Consider the following 24,042-nt stretch of genomic DNA (forward strand, 5'->3'; position numbering starts at 1 on the left):
CTTATCATTAAAAACAGTATGGCGGCTTCTTCCCTTGCTTGGAGCTTTACCCTAACCTTTCCCAGTGGGATCCAAAAATTTTAGTAACAGGTTCCCATGGTGGTGGGATTCAAACAGTGGCGTAGCGCCAATTATTATTATTATTTATTCGATTTGGTAAACCGCCCTACCCCCAAAGGGCTCAAATTTATTCGATTTGGTAAACCGCCCTACCCCCAATGGGGCTGGGTGGGGCACGACAGGGGCGTGGCCGGGCATGACGGGGGTGGGGCGTTAATAATTTCTCTGTTACTGTAAAAAACTCTTACTGTAAAAAAAAAAAGTTCCTAATTTCCAGCTGGTATCTTTCTCTCCATAATTTAAACTCATTATAGCAGGTCCTATCGTCTACTGCCAACAGAAACAACGACTTCTCCTCTAATTGACTGCCTGTCAAATACTTCATACTTTCAAATACTTAATTTTGTTTCTAGAAATCAAAAGGAGGATACTTTCCTTACACGAGGAACTTTACCATATTTCTAAAACATGTTTTGAAAACTGCCCAACAGGGAGAATTATCCCGTTTTCTACCTTCGCTAACCAGCCACATAGGAAACAACAGGACTTTATGGTTTTTGGACCTAATGGAATTTCTAATGGAAAAGCAGACCCCATTAGTTACCCCCTCTTGGCACACACAAATAATTAGTAACCCACTCTCGGGAACTGTTGAGAACCGGCTGGATCCCACCTCTGCCTTTCCCCTGTCCTGTTGTCAGGTGAGCAAGCCCTTGCCCACTCTCTGTGGGCACTGTTTTCACAGCAGGAAGAACCCATCACTATGTAATGAAATACCAGCCACAGATGTCCTAATACCGGTAATAAATACAATATTTTAATGAAGTTTACGAAAGCAAGCTGAGTCTGTTGCTTTGAACGATGGCATTACTGATTTGATTTTCTTTCTCCTTTGTTCCTGTGCCTGTGTTTGGGTGGGAACAGTTTGACTGCCAGCCGGTGCCCGAGGGGCATGCTTCGGAGATCTGGGCTGTCTTTATCGTGCAAGCTTCTGAAAAGAAATAACCCTCTTGGATTCGGCTTGTGCTATTCGAAGGTACTGAATTTTTGTTATTCATTTAATTCATTTATCCCAGTAGTACGATCCAAAAATTTTAGTAACAGGTTCCCATGGTGGTGGGATTCAAACTGTGGCATAGCCAGTGGTGGGATCCAAAATTTTAGTAACAGGTTCCCATGGGGGTGGGATTCAAACAGTGGCGTAGCCAGTGGTGGGATCCAAAATTTCAGTAACAGGTTCCCATGGTGGTGGGATTCAAACTGTGGCGTAGCCAGTGGTGGGATCCAAAATTTTAGTAACAGGTTCCCATGGGGGTGGGATTCAAACTGTGGCGTAGCCAGTGGTGGGATCCAAAAATGTTAGTAACAGGTTCCCATGGGGGTGGGATTCAAACAGTGGCATAGCCAGTGGTGGGATCCAAAATTTCAGTAACAGGTTCCCATGGTGGTGGGATTCAAACTGTGGCGTAGCGCCAATGCGGCTGGGCGGGGCACGACAGGGGCGTGGCCGGGCATTCCGGGGGCGGGGCATTAATAATTTCTCTGTTACTGTAAAAAACTCTTACTGTAAAAGAAAAGTTCCTAATTTCCAGCTGGTATCTTTCTGTCCATCATTTAAACTTATTATGGCAAGTCCTATCGTCTGCTGCCAACAGAAACAACGACTTCTCCTCTAATTGACTGCCTGTCAAATACTTAATGCTTTCAAATACTTAATTTTGTTTCTAGAAATCTAAAGAAGGAGACTTTCCTTACACGAGGAACTTGACCCTATTTCTAAAACATGTTTTTAAAACAGCCCAACAGGGAGAATTATCTCCCGTTTTCTACCTTCTCTAACCGGCCACATAGGAAACAACAGGACTTCATGATTTTTGGACCTAATGGAATTTCTAACGGAAAAGCGGACCCAATTAGTAACCCCCTCTCGGCACACACAGATAATTAGTAACCCATTCTCGGGAACTGGTGAGAACCTGCTGGATCCCACCTCTGGTCTGGGGAGAGACTTAAATGGGGTATAATGTCGTAATGTCTTATCTTCGAAAGCAGCCATGTTCTCCAGGTGAAGTGATCTTTGTTGCCTGGAGATCGGTTGTAATTCCAGATAATCTCCAGCCACCACTTGGAAATTGCCAGCCCTAATTATGCCCCACTGAACTCCCTTCTTTTCCCACACCCTGCCTTCCCCAGGTTCCAGGCCCCAAGCCTCCAGGGATTTCCCAAACTGGAGCTGGCAACTCTACCTATGAGCAAAGTTAGGCTGAGTGTATGACAGGCCCAAAGTCACCCAGCCTTCCGTGGCTGTGTGGGGATTTGAACCCGGGTCTCCCAGATCCCAGCCGGACATTCTCACTCAGCGCTCCTCACACTTTTCCTGGCACATTTGCCAGGATGTGGCCAGGTGGGGCTTCCGATTGGCCAATAAAAATTTGGTTGGGGCGGGGTGTGTTTACCGGTGAAAGGAGCCTTGATTCTCAAGCTCAGGGGGAGGGAACCTGCAGCTCGAGAGCCGCATGCGGCTCTTCTGCCTATACACTCTTGGCTCCCGCAGGCAGACAGCTAGCCCCATCCTTGCCTGCATACCTGCAGGTAGCAGGGCTGAGGTGCACCTCTTCTCCCGTGGCCACCCGGCGCCCTTGGATTTTCCCTCTTGCCTGCCCCATTGGAGTGAGGCGAGGTGCTTTGAGTGGCCGACAGGAATGAAGCCATGGCCCATCCCCTTCTCCATGCTTACACAGGCAGCAGGTAGGCGCATCCATATGCTTCTCAGAATGGTGAGTAAAAAAAACCAATATATATAGTGTTATGTTTGTTTTAAAGGGCAAAAATTATTTGCGGCTCCAAGTGTTTTCTTTTCCTGTGGAAAACGGGTCCAAATGGCTCTTTGAGTGTTAAAGGTTCCCTACCCCTGCTCAAGCTGATACCCTTAAGGTCTTGTTGGTCTTTAAGATCCTGCTGGACTCAAATCCGGCTGTTCCGGGGGTGGCAGAGGGGGGGCATTTTGTATGGTGCACTGGAAACCTGCCTTGCCCATACCCTTAATGGGAATCTTTGCTGAAAACCCCAGAGGCGCCGGGAAGAGCGTTTCCACCAACAGGTGACTAAAGTCTCCGAATAATAAAAGCCCCTCTGAATGCTGGCAAGCACCGTGCCAAGTGCAGAAGTGGGAGATCAATAAAGCGGATTTGAAGGCCCTGACCTTAGAACAGCTATTGATCGTTTTTCTCCCTTCTCTCTCTCCCTTCCTTCCTTTTTCTAGACAAAAATGTCGACCGTGTCGAAAGCTCGAAGGCTGGAAGGCGTGGACAAGAACATATGGTACAGTCTTGCTGAAGTTTGCTCCTCGGGTAGTGCAGAGTTTGCTGCCGGGCATGGCTCTTGCATCACCAGTGCTGTTCCAGGCTTCTCCAGTCCACACACACACCCCGCCCACCCCCACCCCCCAGCACTGGCCTGTTCCCTCACATTGGCCAAAGATTTTGCCTTGTGCTTTTCAGAAAAAACCTTGTGGTTTTTCCCTGCATGAACAGTGTGGCTTGGGGCCAATTCCTTGGGGCTTGGGGCCAAGGAGCAGCAGTGGCGTAGGAGGTTAAGAGCTCGTGTATTTAATCTGGAGGAACCGGGTTTGATTCTCCGCTCTGCCGCCTGAGCTGTGGAGGCTTCTCTGGGGAATTCAGATTAGCCTGTACACTCCCACACACGTCAGCTGGGTGACCTTGGGCTAGTCACAGCTTCTCGGAACTCTCTCAGCCCCACCTACCTCACAGGGTGTTTGTTGTGAGGGGGGAAGGGCAAGGAGATTGTCAGCCCCTTTGAGTCTCCTGCAGGAGAGAAAGGGAGGATATAAATCCAAACTCTTCTTCTTCTTCTTCCTGATGTTAGCTCTTCACTCTTGCCCTTCCAGCTGTGGTGGTGTCGGCAGGCCTGAACATGAGGTGGGGGCGGGGGAAAGGTATATTCTACCAGGAACCGGGAAGTTCAAGGGTCACAGTCTTCCCTCTGTGATACACCTCTGAAGATGCCAGCCACAGATGCAGGCGAAACGTTAGGAACAATGTGACCCACTGCCATGGGGCAACTTGAATAGCGATTTCAGTGATTTCAGCTTAGCAGCCAATGAAATTGAAGCCACAAAATTCAAGTTGAAAAAATAAAATAAAGTTTTAATGCGGTCGAACAGAGTTTCGTTCAGCAAGAAGCGCCTCCGCCTCCCGCAGTGCTTGGGACAAGCTGTCCCGGATGTCCCCGTGGGCGCTACGCCTCTGCATGGAGGATAGGGTATCAGTGGGTATTAGCTGTGGTGACTAACGGGAACCTCCACATTCAGATGCGGTCAGCCTTTGAATTCCAGGGCCAGGAGGCAACATCAAAGGAAAATCTTGACTTGTATGCCTTTGTATGTATGTAGTTGGCCCCCTAGAGCAGTGATGACGAACCTTTTCGAGACCGAGTGCCCAAACTGCAACCCAAAACCCACTTATTTATCGCAAAGTGCCGACACAGCAATTTAACCTGAATACTGAGATTTTAGTTTAGAAAAAACGGTTGGCTCCGAGGCGTGCTTTACTCAGGAGTAAGCTTGGTGCTAGTTGGTAGATTTGCTTTTAAGCAACCGTGCAACTCTTCCAATGGGTGAATCACGACCCTAGGAGGGTTTACTCAGAAGCAAGCCCCATTGCCAGCAACTGAGCTTACTCCCAGGTAAAGGGTCGCACTTTAGTTCTTTGCATGAAAATCAGTGGGGTTTAACAGCGCTTAACACTGTTTCCCCAAAACTAGGTCCTAGGTTTAATGCTAATAATCGAGCCCAGCGGCCCAGGCCAGCCTAGATGTGTGAAGGGGGCACTCCGTTTGTGCGTGCCCACAGAGAGGGCTCTGAGTGGCACCCGTGCCATAGGTTCGCCACCACTGCCCTAGAGTAATTTGCTGACCGCTGTATGAGATGGTATGATGAACTAGATGGATCACTGGTCTGATCCACAGGGCTGTACTTAGGTTCTTTTGTGCTACTTTGACCTTATGTGCTACTTTGGCCTGGCCTTCAATTCTAGGTGTAAAGAATTCTGCCTTGTCCTTATGGCCAGTATAGTTGAGTACTCAGTCACTTCTGATAAAATGCAACAGAATTGGATGTCTTTGGATGAGGCCTTCTGTTGTCTCTGCATGAGTTACTGCCTCCTTCCCATCAAGAGGTTTACCCACAAACTGATGTATAGAAAACACAGGAACCCCCTCCTATGTTGGGGGGCATAGAGTCCAGAAGGCCATGGAAGGCCAAAAGGCCATGGAAATTTACCCAGGACAGGAAGATGCCCAAATAAGGCACTTCAAACGTTGTGGGGACCGCATGGCAAGGAGGGAAGTTTTCTTGGAGACTAAGAACAAAGACCTAGGTGATTCACAACACAACACACACAAGCCTTTATTGGCATATAAAACGGGACAAAGTTTTAAAACAAAACAAGGTTAAGAAATACAGTTAAAATTGCTAAAATTACTAATTTCCAGTATAAAATTTGCAACAGTTTCACAAAAGAGCACATCAGAGCTGTTCAGGAGATTGGGTATCTTATAACACTCATGCCACTGAGAACATTTCAAGAAAATGGAATTCATGTATTTCATGCGTATCTTATTGTATTTGCAGGGCATAGAAACAAAGAGATGTGGTCAAGGTTTCGAACAAGCTAGCTAGTCCATATCACATGAACAAACTCGTTTTGAGAACGCTCCACATTCTCCCTAAATCTTCCCTCCAGGCAGAGGCTGATGGCAGCACATTACATCTTGCAGTAGCCAAGGCTCTCCTCTGGGCGGGATTTATCAGCAGATCTAAGATATGCTGCCATAATTCCACACTCGCATGGGATTAATAATGTAGTTCCGGAGCAACAGGTTGTCTTGGCAGCAAGGAGTCAAATTCATAGAAAAATCAAGATCCAAAGAGCCTATTCTTAACTAGTCTGAAGGCTTCCACCTTTGTGAGCATAAGAAGTGATTCCAGGGGGAAACCAGTAGCTTCAACCTTTCTAAAGATCAAAGTATACCATTCTGAAATAAAAGTGATCCTGATAACAGAGAGGGTAGATATAGCTATTGGATCCCCACTAGAAAATGTATATGGCAGCCAATATTTTATGGCCCTTTATCCATGCCAAGGGTTTCTAGAGTTAGTTTGGACCCATCTCAATGCACAATAACGCAGCATAAGGCACTACATCTAGGGGAGCTCCCATTAGTTTCCTCGAAGGAATTTGGAAATGTAATAAATTAAAATGATTTTATTTATTGCCGAAATCCAAATGGGGGGAACCGTTGTGAGCAGTAGCAAGGAGCCAATCCTAGCCCTCAAAACCTTCAAAGCCAAAGCGAGGAATGTATTGGATTGCCTTTACTATAAAAAAAAAAAAGCAATACTATTGCCATGTCCCTGTTGGTATGTGCCGAAGGTAGTTACTGCTAGTCGCTGTGAGGACCATGACAAATTATACCTATAGTAAATGCGTCTCACCAAGGAATTGGAAATATTTGACCTGCTCAATTTTTTGTGTGACCCCTTAATTCGCCAGGGACATGGGTCATTTCCAACTCCTTAGCAAAAATGAGAACTTTAGTTTTAGTGATACATAGTTAATTTCCAGTCCTGTTCTTCTTCGCGATGATAATTAGCAAAACTGTACATTGTTAGGCGCTTTACAGGCCAATTACTGGACAAGGACAATAACTTACTTCGCATCATCTGCATACAACATTAAAGGAACATGGGGTAAGATGTAATTTAGGACTATGCCCATTCACAGACACATTCAAAGCATGAGGTAAATCATTTGAGGGAATAAATTCGAAATAAAGTAGAGAGCCAGTATGCAACCTTTGTTTTTAACCCCACGAGGAGTACCTAATTCTGCTGGTTAACTGGACCTTCCCCAGAGCATCTAACTTGACAGAACAGGTGTTCGTATATAACTGTTTGATCAGGAATAGAAGTCTGGGGTCAACATTCAATGACTTCATCTTGTCCCACAGGAGATTTCTTGTCACAGTATCAAAGGCTCCTTTTAGGTCAATAAAAGGAGAAAAGAAGTTAGAAGCCTTAGTAGTAGCATACTTATTTACCAGATGGGAGAGTACTAAACAGTGATCCAAGGTTGACTTATTTTCTACAAAATCCTGCTTGCTCAGGTCCAATGATTTTAGTTTGATCCAGCCAAGTTTGCAATCTAATCAATAATAATTTTGAATAGAGCTTTCCAATTACCGATAGTAGACTAATTGGCCGGTAATTGGAAGTATCAGTAGGGTCTCCCTTTTTGTAGATTGGTACTAATACGGCTAATCGCCAGCTGTTTGGGATAACACCTGTGTTATTAATGATGGTAAACACTGCCGCCAGGAGAGGGGTCCACCACTCCAGATCTGATTTCAAAATCTCCGGGATAATTGAATCTGGACCAGCCGCTTTCCCATGACTCTATCATGGGCTAAGCTAAGAGGAGCACCTCTGGGCTGGATGTCCCGAGAGATCCATAAGAATGTATTCAGCTGAGCAATCTCCGTAACTGCATTTTATTTTATTTCTTTTATTTCTGTTTTCAATAAACTTTTGAGAACTCAGCTGGTTGGAGTTATTGGAGAAAGGACCCAGAATTTTTACTGAAACAAGCTTGACTCTCCCAGGCTTGGTTTCATGGTAATTATATATCAGTGATGGCGAACCTATGGCACGGGTGCCAGAGGTGGCACTCAGAGCCCTCTCTGTGGGCACGCACAAACAGAGTTCATCATGTGGGGGGGGAAATCGCCCCCCCCCCCCACACATCTAGGCTGGCCTGGGCTGCTGGGCTCGATTATTAGCATTAAACCTAAGACCTAGTTTTGGGGAAGCAGTGTAGGTAACCCTGTTAAGCGCTGTTAAACCCCACTGATTTTCATGCAAAGAACTAAAGCGCGATCCTTTACCTGGGAGTGAACTCGGTTGGTGGCAATGGGGCTTGTTTCTGAGTAAACTCTCCTAGGGTCGTGATTCACCGTTCGAAGAGTTGCATGGTTGCTTCAGAGCAAAGCCAATGACTACCACCAAGCTTACTCCCGAGTAACGCGTGCCTCGGAGCCAACCATTTTTTCTAAACTAAAACCTCAGCATTCAGGTTAAATTGCCGGGTTGGCGCTTTGCGATAAATAAGTGGGTTTTGGGTTGCAGTTTGGGCACTCGGTCTTGAAAAGGTTCGCCATCACTGTTATATATCTATTAAAACTATATTTAAAAAAATAATTGTTATCTGTCCCTCTTGCTACACCTGGGCCCCTCCAAACTAGGCCCTGTTTTTATCTTTGCAGAAAGTGGGAGGGTCTCACTATAATTTTCTTTCTCTCTTGTATTCTCTTCTCCTTAGGGTGGAGTTTGTAAAACTGGCTTCGACATACAAGACGGTGAACCTCGGCCAGGGATTCCCTAACTTCCCCCCGCCAGCCTTTGTGACGGAAGCATTAATGGAGGTGGTCAGCGAAAAAGATCCCATGATGCATCAGTATACCCGTGCCTTTGTGAGTGAGTCCGTCCTCCTCCTCTCTGACAGGCTCTGTGCTCTGAAACAGTTGCTGTAATGGCTGAACACGGGCCTGGTTCACACTCGGGAATGTGGTGGCAACGCGGTGGCGGTGGATTTGCACCACTGGAGATGGCCAGTAGAGGGTTAAATTTTGGAATGCTCCCTTTGGTTTTAGAAATTTTCCTGCAAGTAGAAAATGAGCACAGCAAACGCTCCTCCCAACCCAAGCTGTGCTGGTTTCAAGGAGTTCTTCATGCACAAGCAAATTCAGAGCCGGGTTTCCTCAACTGCTGTGTGAAGTGGCATAGCCCATTTGGGGCTCTTTTTCCTCATTCTCCTGCACGTGGGGCTGAGAGAGCTCCGAAAAGCTGTGACTAGCCCAAGGTCACCCTGCTGGCATGTGTGGGAGTTCACAGGCTAATCTGAATTCCCCAGATAAGCCTCCACAGCTCAGGCGGCAGAGCTGGGAATCAAACCCGGTTCCTCCAGATTAGAGTGCACCTGCTCTTAGCCACTACGCCACTGCTGCTCCTCCCCTTCTCTCTCTTCCTCCTTTCCCCTTTCCTATTCTTTCCTATCTCTTTCCCCTTTCCCCTTTCCTATTCTTCCCTTTCCCTGGTTCCCATTTCCCTCCCTTTGATTTTCTTCTATTATTGGTAATTATTATTGGTAATTATTATTGGTAATTATTATTGGTAATTATTCTTCTATTATTGGTAATAATTCTGAAACTAATAATGGATTTACTATGAGACTGGGGCCATCAAGTTAGACTGAAGCCAAATGAAATGCAAAACGAGCTACAGAACCTAAATTTTAAATTGTTTTAAATTGTGTTTATATTTTTGTTTTATTAAGGTTGGAATCTGCCCTGAGCCCAAAAAGGCAGGAGCAGAATTTAAATCTGTCTGTCTGTCTGTCTGTCTGTCTGTCTGTCTGTCTGTCTGTCTGTCTGTCTGTCATCCATCCATCCATCCATCCATCCATCCATCCATCCATCCATCCATCCATCCATCCATCCATCCATCCATCCATCCATCCATCCATCCATCCATCCATCCATCTATCCATCTATCCATCCATCTATCCATCTATCCATCTATCCATCTATCCATCTATCCATCTATCCATCTATCCATCTATCCATCTATCCATCTATCCATCTATCTATCTATCTATCTATCTATCTATCTATCTATCTATCTATCTATCTATCTATCTATCTATCCATCTATCTATCTATCTATCTATCTATCTATCTATCTATCTATCTATCTATCTATCTATCTATCTATCTATCTATCTATCTATCTATCTAATGAATGTATGAATGAGGAGAGAAATCAGGCTTCTCAGAAGAAGGATGGGTAAATACCAAATGGGTAAAATAAATCCCCTTCCAGCTAGTCTGTGCCACATTCATGTAAATTCTGTTGGTGTGCGTGTGGGGAGGATTCTCCAGTTGTGCTTGCTTCTAGCTAGCATTGCTTGTCTGAAGACCTGCTCTGTTTCTCCAGGGACACCCAGCTCTGGTGACGGTCCTGGCCAAATTCTTTGGGAAGTTACTAGGACGAGAACTCGACCCTCTGAATAACGTGCTGGTGACCGTAGGCGCTTACGAGGCCCTCTTCTGCTGTTTTCAAGCTCTGGTGGATGATGGAGATGAGGTACCTAATCTCTTGCCCTCAGAAAGACAGGATTTTTTCTAAGGTAGCTCTGAATGACAAAATTGAGACTGTTCTGCTACAGGAAGTGGCTTAGCAAAAGTTCAGTTTCTCTACAGGTAAGTACCTTGTGTGACCCAGTCTTCCTAGTCACCCTGATCCATATTAAAGGCTTCAGCATTTCCCTGCCCCACCTATGTTGTCTCTAGCCTAGTCCACTGTAATCCTTTGTGCCAAATAGGGAGGCATACTGTCCGCCATTTTTTTTCTATAGTAATTTTTATTTTAAAACTTCAAAACATAAAAAATCAGGCTATACACTGTACATATCAAGTATATTGCAACATTATGTTTCAACACTCCATGTATAATGAATTTATAAATTAAATACAAACAACGAATTCAATCTAATCTCTCTTTATCTTCCTACTAAAGCTATATATCTACCATTCTTATCATATATTCTAATTTCTTAATATTCTACAGAAAAAAATATGTACTGACTCTCTCATTAATATACCTTGTCCAACACTCCTGATTTTTACTGCCCACCTTTTAAGAACCCTGACAGTTGTTAATAGTGTTAACTGTGGTCTGATGTGGTCCGATGTGGTTAATAGTGTTAACTGTGGTCTATGGCTACCAATCTTGATCCTCCTTGATCTCAGATTGCAAATGCCTTAGCAGACCAGGTACTCGGGAGCAGCAGCAGCAGCAGAAGGCCATTGCTTTCACATCCTGCACGGTAGCTCCCAAAGGCACCTGGTGGGCCACTGCGAGTAGCAGAGTGCTGGACTAGATGGACTCTGGTCTGATCCAGCAGGCTAGTTCTTATGTTCTTATGTTTGTACTCTCTCCATTTAGATTATCTTCAAGACTGGCCCTGAGCCCTCCGGGGGAGGGCGGTATATAAATATAATAAATGAATGAATGAATGAATGAATGAATGAATGAATGAATGAATGAATGAATGAATGAATGAATGAATGAATGAATGAATAAGAAACAGCTCTCTTTGCAGAGGCAGGAGCCGAAACTCCATCTGTGATATGGCTTGTCCTGTTGTCTCTTGGCTTCTGAACTGCTGCACACTGTCTTGTGTGTGTGTGTCTTTTTTAGGTGATTATAATTGAGCCGTTCTTCGACTGCTATGAACTGATGGTGAAAATGGCTGGTGGGACTCCGGTGTTCATTCCACTGAAACCAGTAAGTGAACAGAGACTGTAGTTTAGGAAAGAAAAGAAGATGGCAGCAAGGAAAGATGGTTCCATGGGTCGTGTCCAGTGGTGGGATCCAAAATTTTTAGTAACAGGTTCCCTCGCCAGCCCCCCCTCAGCAAAGGGGGCAGAGACGTACCTAGGCAAACCTGAGCCCTGGGCAAAACCTGAGTTGGATCCCCCCCCCCCCTTGGGCAGCCACCCCACCGCAACCCCAAAAATTTTTTTGTACCAGGTCATTTCTAAATCATCATCCCATTATAGAAAATGCCCCAACTCACAAATCTGAACACAGCAATGGTGAAACACACAGTTTCTTTGATAGAGACTGGTGAGATAAAAGGTACGGAAAGGCTGAGAACCCATGAATTGCAGGACCTGAAAGGGATTACCCCGGTTCAGGGAGTGACATTATTAGTCGCAATTGCTATATGGGACCTTCACGTTCAAAGGCAGGATGCCTCTCGGGGAGGCGAGGGCGTGGGGATGGAAAAGCAGACCCTATTAGTAACCCCCTCTCGGGAAATAATTAGGAACCCACTCTCGGGAACTGGTGAGAACCTGCTGGATCCCACCTCTGAATACGGGAAAGGCTGCAGCTGGCAAATCAACCACAGCTGATCAAAGGAGTGAAGAGTCACAGAGGAGATTTTGTGACTTTATATGTCAACAAAGATCTAAGTGTCCCCAAACTGAGAATGTGTGCTTTCCTACAAAGTGTGGCCCCATGTAAAAGGCTGGCTCCTCATTCTCTGATTTGATACAGACTCTTTTAATAATCCTAATTCAAATACCTCCATTGGCATACAGAAAATAAGCTAAGATCGATACGCGTTAAAATTACGAGGTCACAAAGAAAAAGAAAAGTTCAATAAATGAACAGGTCAGCTGATTCCAAGTTTTCTCAGGGCTTTGTTTTTAGTATCGGTGAGAGAAATTCCGCAGCAGAGCCAGGAAGTACTGAGTCTTTGTTTGACAGATGAAAAGAAAGTTGCTTCTTTTTATGGTACTTAAAAGCTATTTTGGCTTGTATTGCTTGGGGTGATCAATTTCTCTCGCAGAGGTGGAAAATTTGGTCACATTTGATTATTAAAAGTTTTTAAAAGTACTTCTGATCATCAAATGTGACACACGTGCCAATTTTCAAAAACAAATCACCTGTGATTTTACAACTACCAAGGGTGTTGAAACTAAACAGCTGCAGGTGAGATCAGTTTTGATGGGAATAATTATAAAAGTCTCCACCTTTTGGCTTTTATCCTGGAACACTGGGATACATTTCCAAACATTTTTTAAAAAACAGGAAGCAAAATAACAGCAACAGGCCAAATTTGCTGTTTGGAATTACTTCCAACGAAGAAGAGTAGCTGTACTGTGATGCCGAGGCTAACCCCTGGTTTTCTCCGATTGAAAATAAAATTGTATCTATCGGTTTGTCTCTCGAATCACTCTACTCTCTTTCCTGCTCAGAAGCGTACAAATGACTCAAAGACCGACTCTTAGATTGGGAATTTGCTGAACTGTATCTAGCAGCTAAAAGAACTTGCTCTCCCACACAATTTTTAATTCCATTTGAGCAGGGTCGTATGGCCCACTACTTATATTTTCTAGCTAGCCCCTGCTCAAGGAGAGCCTTCACAATTGCTAGATTCAATGTTATGCCATCTGCCTTACTACATGGCAGGTTTAATAACCTGGAAAAATCTAAAAGGTTGTGTAGCTGTAATTCTAAGGTAGTGGAAACATTGGCTCACCAGCTATTACATTGCACTAAATTTGCTAAAATTAGATCTAAATATGTCAATCTACACCCTCTTTTCCAATCTGAGTTAACAGATTTGATTAGATTATTTCTCTTGTTGAATAATTCTGACTCTGTTTTTTTTTGTGAAGAGGTTGCAAGCTTTGTTATGGAAATAATTCAGAGCCAGTAATAATATGCATATATCTGAGGTTATCCTTTTTGCCTTATAAAAATTTTATGTTTGTTGTGTTTTGTTGATGTTGTTCTATGTATGCCAATAAAGGCTTTGCTTTGCTTTGCTTTGTACTGTGATGCAGGGCTGGGGGGGAGGAGGGGGGGGAAAGAATCCCTCCCATTTGCCCCCGCATACACCTCGCCCTGGAACGAGGAACAATAGGGGAGGAAGCTACCGCCCACACGCTGGCATCCGTGTCTTCATGGAACATTTGCAAATATTTGACCACAGTTAAATAACAGACTGCCAATGGACCACGTTGCCACACTTATTAACCACACCACCGCAACCGGAAGAATCCTTGGCATAGCTATTTCCCTGTGTGTTTCAAGCACATACTTTACTAATTTTTTTTTAAAAATAAATATTTATACCCCACCCTTTCCCAACCGGGTCAGGCTCAGGGTGGCTTAGTCATCTTTACAAGAACCTTTACAAGGGCACTAGTATTACCTCCATACACAGGAATCGGGCAGAACATGAGTCAGATCCTTGGTCTACCCCAGTGGTGGCAAACCTATGGCACAGGTGCCAGAGGTGGCACTCAGAGCCCTTTCTGTGGGCACGCGCAGAGTGCCCCCCCCCCCCACATCTAGACTGGCCTGGGCCACTGGGCTCGATTATTAGCATTAAACCTAAGATCAAGTTTTGAGGACGCAGTGTAGGTTAAGCGCTGTTAAGCGCTGTTAAACCCCACTGATTTTCATGCAAAGAACTAAAGCGCGATCCTTTACCTGGGAGTAAGCTCGGTTGCTGGCAATGGGGCTTGCTTCTGTGTAAACCCTCCTAGGGTCATGATTCACCCATTGGAAGAGTTGCACAGTTGCTTCAAAGCAAAGCCATCGACTACCACCAAGCGACTACCACCAAGCTTACTCCTGAGTAACGCATGCTAAAACCTCAGTATTCAGGTTAAATGGCCATGTTGGCACTTTGCGATAAACAAGTGGGTTTGGGGTTAAGAACATAAGAACATAAGAACAAGCCAGCTGGATCAGACCAAAGTCCATCTAGTCCAGCTCTCTGCTACTCGCAGTGGCCCACCAGGTGCCTTTGGGAGCTCACATGTAGGATGTGAACGCAATGGCCTTCTGTGGCTGTTGCTCCCGATCACCTGGTCTGCTAAGGCATTTGCAATTCGGGTCTGTTAAGGGTTGCAATTCGGGCACAATCTCGAAAAGGTTTGCCATCACTGGTCTACCCTGTTTCCCCGAATATAAGACATCCCCTGAAAATAAGACGTAGTAGAGGTTTTGCTGAAGTGCGAAATATAAGGCATCCCCCGAAAGTAAGACATAGCACATCTTTGGGAGCAAAAATTAATATAAGACACTGTCTTATTTTCGGGGGAAACACGGTATCAAGGTTACCGTCATATTCCCTGACAGCTGCTCTCCAGGGATTTCATGTTAAGATCTTTCCTATCATCTACTCCCTGATAATTTTTAACCAGAGATGCCAGGGATTGAACCTGGAGCCTTCTGCATGCAAAGCAGGTACTTGCAAGGAGTTCAACACATTAATCTGCCTTTTACAGAGTCATTCTCTTGACCTATCGAAGTCAGTCAGTCTTGTTTCCTCTGGCCGACAGCCGCGCTCTAGGGCCTCAAGCACAGTACAAGTCTTTTGCATCAGTGATTACCTGATGCTTTTCACTGGAGGTCAGAGGTGGGATCCAGCAGGTTCTCACCAGTTCCTGAGAGCGGGTTACTAGTTATTTGTGTGTGCCGAGAGGGGGTTACTAATTGGGTCCGCTTTTCCATCTCCATGCCCTCGACTCCCCGAGAGGCAGACTGCCTTTGAACGTGAAGGTTCCATATAGCAATTGCAACTAATAATGTCACTCCCTGAACTGGGTTAATCCCTTTCAGGTACTGCAATTCATGGATTCTCAGCCTTTCGTGCCTTTTATCTCACCAGTCTCTATCAAAGAACCCGTGTGTTTCACCATTGCTGTGTTCAGATTTGTGAGTTGGGGCATTTTCTATAATGTGATGATGGTTTAGAAATGACCTGGTGCAAAAACATTTTGGGGAGGTCGTGGTGGGGTGGCTGCCCATGGGGGGGGGGGGGCAATCCAACTCAGGTTTTCCCCAGGGCTCAAGTTTGCCTAGGTACGCCTCTGCCCCCTTTGCTGAGGGGGGGCTGGCGAGGGAACCTGTTACTAAAAATTTTTGATCCCACCTCTGCTGGAGGAGCCTTTCAGTCCTAAACTAGACGTCACAAGTAAAACCCAAACCTTGTCACACGTAGCAACTCATATAAAATTAGATTTGCCAGCCTCCAGGAAATCTCCCACTATTAGGTACAACTGATCTCCAAGCGACAGAGATCAGTTAAACGGGAACGAATGGCTACTTTGGAAGGTGGACTCAATGGCATTTTACCCCACTGAAATCCTTCTCCTTTCTAAACCCTGACCTCATCTGGCTCCATCCGCAAAATCGCCAGTTATTTCCCAACCCGGAGCTGGCAACCCTAGATAAAAAAGTACTCCATGTAGCTCTGGAGTACAGTGGGGGAAGAGGAGAGGCTTCCAGCTTCCCTAGCACGCCTTTTTCACCAGCAGAAACAGCTGCAATGAAGGGGGAGGAACAAACAAACTGCTCTTTGTGGCTGTTTCCACTGGCAAAAATGGCCTAGTAGAGAACCAGAAAGTCCACGACCCCCCTGCAGAGTTCCAGAGCCCAATAGGGGGCTTTTTAGGTGAGTAAACTCACTTTATACCTTGTGTGTGACAGCAAATCAGGTTGGGCACCTGCGTCCAGCCTGATGTCACTTATTATTTCTAGTCCGGCTCTCAGATGCGCTGTAGATAACAGGTTTGGCATACTCTGTATTACAGACCAAGGCTGAGAGAACAGATTCCCAAAGGCCAATGAACATGGGGAAATCTGAATTACGGATTTTCTGGCTCACAGTCTGCTCTTAGCCACTATAGCAGGGGTGGGCAATTATTTTTTCCATGGGGCCGCATAAGAAACAGAAAATATTGTGGAGGGCCGGGCCAAAAGGCTGAACTCAGTTCTGCATAATAGGGGCTGATAAGTGACAGACAGGTGCACAGATCAACTTGGAATCAGTGGCAACAGTTCTGCACACAACACTATTTGGCACAAAGAATCACAGGCTTAACCTACCTGCATAGTTGTCCACAGTGACAATCAAGCAAGTGGGGAGACTTAAGTCCCTTGACCTACTTTTTTCACCGACTGGTGCTTTTGAAAGCCCCGCAGAAGCCGGTTGCCTTGGCTGCCGGCTTCTGCGGGGCTTTCAAAGGCGCCTCGCTCCCCAGCAAGGCAGGGGGGCCAGTCAGGGTCATCCGGCGGGCCGGATGTGGCCCGCGGGCCGTATAATGCCCAGGTCTGCACTAGAGGAAAGACTAGATGTTTGTTGTAGGGAAACGAAAGGAAGGAGTTTGCAAGCCGCTTTGAGACTCCTTACAGGAGAGAATTTGCATTGCATTGCCTGTTCGTTTCATCCACTACCAGCAGGTAGAGCTAAACTTAGCAGAAAGCAAAGAAATACTTGGGGTAAAAGAATAGTAACTTCGTCAATGGCTTTTAAGAGGGTGGAAAATAAGGCCTCCCCCACCCCCAATGTGGTTGGTTAAGTCCACTTTGTTTAATCCGCTTGCAAAAGCCAGAGTGTAACTCAATATTAAGCCAGCTCCGCAGTCTTACAAAAGACAAGTTTGCAAATCCAAGAAACTGAATCCAGGCAGCATCAGATACAGCCTGTTTCTCATAAGCTTTGGCAAGCATTTCCTGTACTTTAGCAAACACTTCCATTTGGGCCAAAAAAAATATTTTTTTTTCTGTAAGACATTAGTCTTAAATATGCTATAAAAAGGGAATATGCTCAAGAACGCCCTGTCCCATTAGGTAGTACAACGGTGGCAGAATACACCACAATCATTTGCCTGTCAATTCTTTATACGCGTTCCTGCCTAAGTTTAAAACCAGCATAATGAAAACCAACTAAGGCAAATTTGCCAGAGAGTTACTAGACCTCACCTGACAATCAGGCTGCCTCTGAGGATGAGTATACCTGGTCCTTAGTTACTTGTCTTTTAAGGCGAAGGACTCATCCTTATCCAATTTTACATAAAGAAGAAGAGTTGGATTTATATCCCCCCCTTCTCTCCTGTAAGGAGACTCAAAGGGGCTGACAAACTCCTTGCCCTTCCCCCCCCTCACAACAAACGCCCTGTGAGGTGAGTGGGGCTGAGAGAGCTCCGTAGAGCTGTGACTAGCCCAAGGTCACCCAGCTGGCGTATGTGGGAGTGCACAGGCTAATCTGAATTCCCCAGATAAGCCTCCACAGCTCGGGCGGCAGAGCGGGGAATCAAACCCGGTTCCTCCAAATTAGAATGCACCTGCTCTTAACCACTACGCCACTGCTGTGGAAGCTGGCAACAGTGCTAAATTAAAACAACTGAGGCAAAGGCACCATCAGGAATGACTGACCCTCAACTTCTCGGGAGTAAGCGTTTCTCTTTCTCTACTTGCCCTATGCTTTGCTGCCTTACAGACAACACCAGAATACAGATCCGTACGGGCAACTCTTTAGAAATAAACCAGCATGCCCCAGGAATTTTGTTTTTGCCACAATCTCCATACAAACAACAGACACGAGTCTGTTGAATGCCTTAACTATATGAACAAAGGAAAGGAGAACAGAAAATAGGTCCCAGACCATTGAAACGTAGAAAGTCAAAAGGTCTACTTTGCAATGAGGTGATCAGTCTACATCTGGGCTGTATCACTTCAGGAGTGGACTCACAGTACGTCTCCATTTAAAAATCCCTGCACATAGAAGGACAGGGTTTCAGGGTAAAGTTGTGAGCTACCTTTCTATACAAAGGTGATTTTTAAATACACACACGCACGCACAAATATAGACATTTCAGACACCTGAGGCCACGCAACCCAGATGGAGGCTGGTCACTGGGACAAAGACTGAGCAAAGTGATAGACTGATTATTTCCTCTCTCACACTGTGGCTTTTTGGCCTCACCACTAACGGATTTTCTTTCTTTGTACTGTTGCATATCTATCGCTTCCTGTATGTGACAAAATGTGCTTTATTTCTTTAGGATAATTCTAAGCCAGCTCTTCAAAGTCCTGCTCTAGGTGGCTTACAATTAAAGCAAAAGTGGTGGGATCCAAAATTTTTAGTAACAGGTTCCCATGGTGGTGGGATTCAAACAGTGGCGTAGCGTAATGGGACACAGGCGGGGCACAACTGCTTAGTGAGGGCATTCCGGGGGCGGGGCATTAATAATTTCTCTGTTACTGTAAAAAACTCTTACTGTAAAAAAAAAGTTCCTAATTTCCAGCTGGCATCTTTCTGTCCATAATTTAAACTCATTAGATCAAGTCCTATCGTCTGCTGCCAACAGAAACAGCTACTTCTCCTCTAATTGACTGCCTGTCAAATACTTAATACTTTCAAATACTTAATTTTGTTTCTAGAAATCAAAAGAAGGACACTTTCCTCAAACAAGGGACTTTATCATATTTCTAAAACATGTTTTTAAAATAGCCCAACAGGGAGAATTATCCCGTTTTCTACCTTCGCTCACCAGCCACATAGGAAACGACAGGACTTTATGATTTTTGGACCAAATGGAATTTCTAACGGAAAAGCAGACCCAATTACTAACCCCCTCTCGGCACACACAAATAATTAGTAACCCACTCTCGGGAACTGGTGAGAACCTGTTGGATCCCACCTCTGAAGCAAACTCATTTGAAGATGCTTTGAAGATACAGCAGGAGCTCGTGGCTTTTAAAAGACAAAACAGACCATTGATTAAAAATGAAACAAAAAGCAAACTTGCACAGTGAGCCAAAGCTCCTTAGATAACTTCTGGACTTCTAGAACATCACAGGCTAAGCTAGGGGTCCTCAACCTGTGTAAGAGAATAAAACCAGCCCTGCAGCGGCAGCTGCCGTTGAAACGACATTGTTTTAATCTGCCAGGCCAACTGGATTTCCAATGGCTGCTCGGAAGCCCCCATGGGGCCCCACCCCACTTTAAAAAAACACTTGGCAACCACCAGAAAAGGTGTTGGCAGACATCACACTGGGGACCCCTGGGGCTACGATCTTTCTCTTTTGTGGTGGTCTACAGAACAAAGACTTGCAGGAAAAGGCATGCCATGAGCTAAAAATCATTGACTTCCTGTTTTCTCAAAGAGCCCAAGATAGTTTACCACTGTCAGAGGAGGGATCCAGCAGGTTCTCACAGGTTCCCGAGAGTAGGTTACTAATTATTTGCATGTGCCAAGAGGGATTTTTGCCTTAGTTACGCCCCTCCTCTCAGCAGTAGCGCACAGAACTTGAAGCCGTCTAGCAGGAGGTGCACCGGCATGCGTGTCAGCCTGCGCCTGCGTGCATTCGTTTCCCGTCCAAGGACCGGCGCAGCGGCTGCGACCTTGCCACAGCCCCGCCCAGGAATGCCCCACCCCCAGAATGCCCGGTCACACCCCCGTCGTGCCCCGCCCAGCCCCATGCCACAGTTTGAATCCCACCACCATGGGAACCTGTTACTAAAATTTTTGGATCCCACCACTGACCACTTCCCCCCCAACAACCCTGCAAAGTAGGTTAGGCTGAGACAATGAGTGACCCGGGATGCCCCCAATAATGGGCACATTATTCATCTGACTCTGGAATTTCATGATCTGAATGCCAAACAGGTCACCCGAGGCTGAGCCTTAAATAGAGCAATTGCGTATGTAGATCGGGTTTTTAAGGCAAGGGACGTTCAGAGGTGGTTTGTCATTGCTGCTTCTGCAGTGGTGGCGAACCTATGGCACTCCAGATCTTCATGGACTACAATTCCCATCAGTTCCTGCCAGCATGGCCAATTGGGAATTGTAGTCCATGAACATCTGGAGTGCCATCGGTTCGCCACCACGGAGGGCCTGTCCTCCTTAGCTTTTGAAATCTGACAAGATCAGGGTAGCCTGGGCAGACAGAGCAGCTGGAGAGAGAAAATGTGGATCGCAGCTACAATGCTGTGTAAAAGGCGGATTAGCTCCTTCCCCAAATGAAAATGCATATGCACACACAGTTCAAATCCCAGTAGATTTCAGATTTCAAGGCCTTACCCTTTGGCACAGCGCGGGGATCTGAACTGAGGCCTTTCTTTTTTGCATCCCCTTTTATCCGGCTGGCTGATTTGGAGGCAAGTCTTTTTCCAAGGAGCCATGCCAGACGTACAGAGCTGCTTTAAGACTCTGGCTACACCAGGCCGCCTATGACTCACCCCTGGGTCTCCAGCTGCCCTTAGACACAACAGCAAGTCTCAAAGGAAGGTTATCGCAGCGGAGGCCCAAAACAGCTGGCTTAAAAGCAGGGATGACTACGGAGGCAACACCACAATTTTATATTCAGAGGAAAAGGGCAGCAGCAAATGCAAACAAATAGCAAAGAAAGGCATTTGGGGGGGAAGCTGGCTTCACTTACTAAACCACTCCAGCTGTCTTTCACGTTTGAGAATCCACCTTCTGCACCCAGAGTTAAAGTTTGCTCTCTGGGCTGTGATTCCCCCGCCCACTGCTGCTAGATTACTTCCTGGGTGGTGACCGAGCAGTGCTGTGACCAATCCCGACAAAGAAGGGAAGGGTTTCCCGGAGAAGGGAGGGAATGGCCCAGCTCCTATATACCAAAAGCCTGTTCCGCCCCAAAGCTCTTTATTATGAGCTTGCTGAAGCCAAAGCTGCAAAGAATCTTGCGGCAGGTGAACGATGTCTTTGATAAAGCAAACCCCAAATTGCAAAGCATTTGTCAGAAACACATATACATACTTATATGTATATGCACACGGTGGTGCACATGAACTGTATATGCACATGGGGCTGCCAAGTCACGACACAGCCAATTTATGGCAACCTCCAGCACTTTCAAAGCAGAGGTGGTTTGCCACTGGCTGCCTTCGTATAGCAGCCCTGACCTTTGAGGGTGGCCTCCCATCCAAATACTAGCCAGGGCTGACCCTGTTTAGCAGCCAAGATCTGATGAGATCAGACTAGCCCAGGCCACCCACCTATATCCTGAGCGTGCTTCATCAAACGCATGAGGATATAGGCAGAATCAGAGGTGGGATCCAGCAGGTTCTCACAGGTTCCCGAGAGTAGGTTACTAATTATTTGTGTGTGCCGAGAGGGGGTTATTAATTGGGGATTTTGCCACATGATTTTTGCCTTAGTTACGCCTCTCCTCTCAGCAGTAGCGCGCAGAACTTGAAGTAGACTAGCAGGAGGTGCACAGGCGTGCGCCTGCGTGCATTCGTTTCCCGCCCAAGGACCGGCGCAGCGGCTGCGTCCCTGCCACAGCCCCGCCCAGGAATGCCCCGCCCCTGGAATGCCAGGCCACGCCCCCATCATGCCCCGCCCAGCCCCATTGCCGTTACGCGACAGTTTAAACCCCACCACCATGGGAACCTGTTACTAAAATTTTTGGATCCCACCACTGGGCAGAATGCATATGGTCCTGATTCTGCGGGCTCTTGTGCTGTGATTCCAAGAACACTTCCAGCCCGATCCCAAGGGGGGGGGGGGCAGTAGAGCAGCATCTGGGGGTGGCACTGCTGCACTGCCTCCAACAGGGCAAGTGGCAATGTGGGCGCCAGGGGAGAAGGTGAAAACCTTTACTTTCTTTGGGGACCCCACAGTGCAAAATGGCATGCCACCTTTTTCGGTGGCATAAGTCCGCACTGCTGGGAGGGGGCGTCCTTGACCGAAGTCAGCTCTGGCTCCAGGAATGCCCCCCTCCACTCCAGCGCGGGCATTTGCAACGGTGCCGAGCAGTGATGGGATCCAAAAATTTTAGTAACAGGTTCCCATGGTGGTGGGATTCAAACTGTGGCGTAGCGCCAATGGGGCTGGGTGGGACACGATGGGGGCGTGGCCGGACATTCCGGGGGCGGGGCATTCCTGGGCGGGGCTGTGGCAAGGACGCAGCCGCTGCGCCGGTCCTTGGGCGGGAAACGAATGCACGCAGGCGCAGGCTGCCACGTACGCCGGTGCACCTCCTGCTAGACTGCTTCCAGTTCAGCGCGCTAGTGCTGAGAGGAGGGGCGCAACTAAGGCAAAAATCACGTGGCAAAATCACCAATTAGTCACCCCCTCTCGGCACACACCAATAATTAGTAACCTACTTTCGGGAACCTGTGAGAACCTGCTGGATCCCACCTCCGGTGCCGAGCCACCATAGGGCTCAGCTTCCAAGTTTGGGAGCTGTGGCAGCTAGCTGCCAGGGTGAGCCCCTTGGTACCCACGTCTGTGCCATTTTTCACAACGCTGGTGTCACAGATGCCACTACAACCTTTCCGCCACTTCCTCTGTGGCTTCAGCCCCCACCCCTTTGGACTCTTAGAAGCAGTGGAAATGACTCCCAGTAAATGAATTTGTAATTGCGCTATTATTAGTGACATTCTTGCAAACCACAATTTAGTTAGATTTTCCTGTAGAAACGCATGGTTTTAAGTTCTGGTAATTTCAAGCACATAAACACTTCAGGCAAGCTCATCTATTGTAATGAGATTGTAATAAATGCCTTTCAATTCTCCTTTATGAATATTTCAGTCTTTTAATGTTCAGGTCAACATTCGGTGATGGAGCAGACCAATAAAAAGGATGTTGAATGAATCAGACACAGCATTAAAAAGCCTGTTTTATTGATGCGAAATACACCCACACACCAAAATAACATTGGACTCTGATATAATCAGAGGCTGGCAAGGATGTTACTGTAATAGAAGAATAAACATTTACCTGCTTAAAGGCCTTGACATTGGAAAGCCAATGTCATAATAATGCACCGGAGCCTTAGAAATGTACTTTCCTGTTTGTGGATGCCAATTCTGGAAAATTATCCTTCTGGACTTCTTTCTTTTTTTAAATAACAAATCATTTCCAGCTTGGAATGGCACCCAATAACTATTTTCTTTGTGGCTTATTGGTAGAATTGGGTTCTCAACTTTCAATTTATTTATTATATAATAATAGTATTTCTTATATAAAGTAATGTGATCAAAAATCAAAGAATCCCTATGTAACACAATAAATTGTGAAAACACAGAGCAGAGATTTATTGCGGAAACCACCGTAGCTGTGCACTGCTATTCACTATTGCTATTCATAGCCCACTTTCCTGACATGATTAGAGTCTCTGCTTCCATCTAGTTTTTTCATCAGTAGTAAGTACATCTTTCCCTCCCGGACAAAATTTAGTTTTAGAATGACTGTGGGGCCAGATTTAGACTAGGTCCTGGAGAACTCACTCCACAACAATAATTGCTGGGTGATTTTGGAGGCCTGTTGCTCTCTCTCAGCCCAGACTCCTTTGCAGGGTTGTTGTGAGGATTGAACAGAGGAGGAAGATCCTGACCTCTGTGGAAGAAGAGCAGAGTTAAAAGGAAATAAGTGGATAATTTTGAAATCTCATGGTACGACTAGGCATCATTTTTGTAAAGAGAAAAAAAAAAGCACTCAAGCTGTAATTATTAATGGCATAATATCAAGACAATTCAGACAATAATTAGCTAGGACTTCAGT

At 46.0% G+C, this 24,042-nt stretch overlaps 1 protein-coding gene across 1 annotated transcript; it reads left to right on the top strand.

The window, feature by feature from the left end:
- The first annotated feature begins 989 nt into the window (after positions 1 to 989).
- KYAT1 (kynurenine aminotransferase 1) lies at positions 990 to 22,890 on the top strand. Its single transcript, XM_048512174.1, has 6 exons — positions 990 to 1,096; positions 3,323 to 3,381; positions 8,457 to 8,607; positions 10,130 to 10,279; positions 11,396 to 11,486; positions 22,862 to 22,890. Exons 1-6 carry the CDS (start codon positions 1,013 to 1,015, stop codon positions 22,888 to 22,890), a joined length of 564 nt encoding a protein of 187 aa, XP_048368131.1. The 5' UTR covers positions 990 to 1,012.
- Positions 22,891 to 24,042: the final 1,152 nt, after the last annotated feature.

The sequence above is a fragment of the Sphaerodactylus townsendi genome, linkage group LG12 (genome assembly GCF_021028975.2).
Source record: "Sphaerodactylus townsendi isolate TG3544 linkage group LG12, MPM_Stown_v2.3, whole genome shotgun sequence".
NCBI classification, from domain to species: Eukaryota; Metazoa; Chordata; class Lepidosauria; order Squamata; family Sphaerodactylidae; genus Sphaerodactylus; species Sphaerodactylus townsendi.

Excerpts from the sequence above, each read along its gene's own strand:
- KYAT1 (XM_048512174.1), top strand. The coding sequence starts at position 1,013 with ATGCTTCGGAGATCTGGGCTGTCTTTATCGTGCAAGCTTCTGAAAAGA. Across the intron at positions 3,382-8,456 it reads GGCGTGGACAAGAACATATG|GGTGGAGTTTGTAAAACTGG; the intron begins GTACAGTCTTGC and ends TCTTCTCCTTAG. Across the intron at positions 8,608-10,129 it reads ATCAGTATACCCGTGCCTTT|GGACACCCAGCTCTGGTGAC; the intron begins GTGAGTGAGTCC and ends CTGTTTCTCCAG.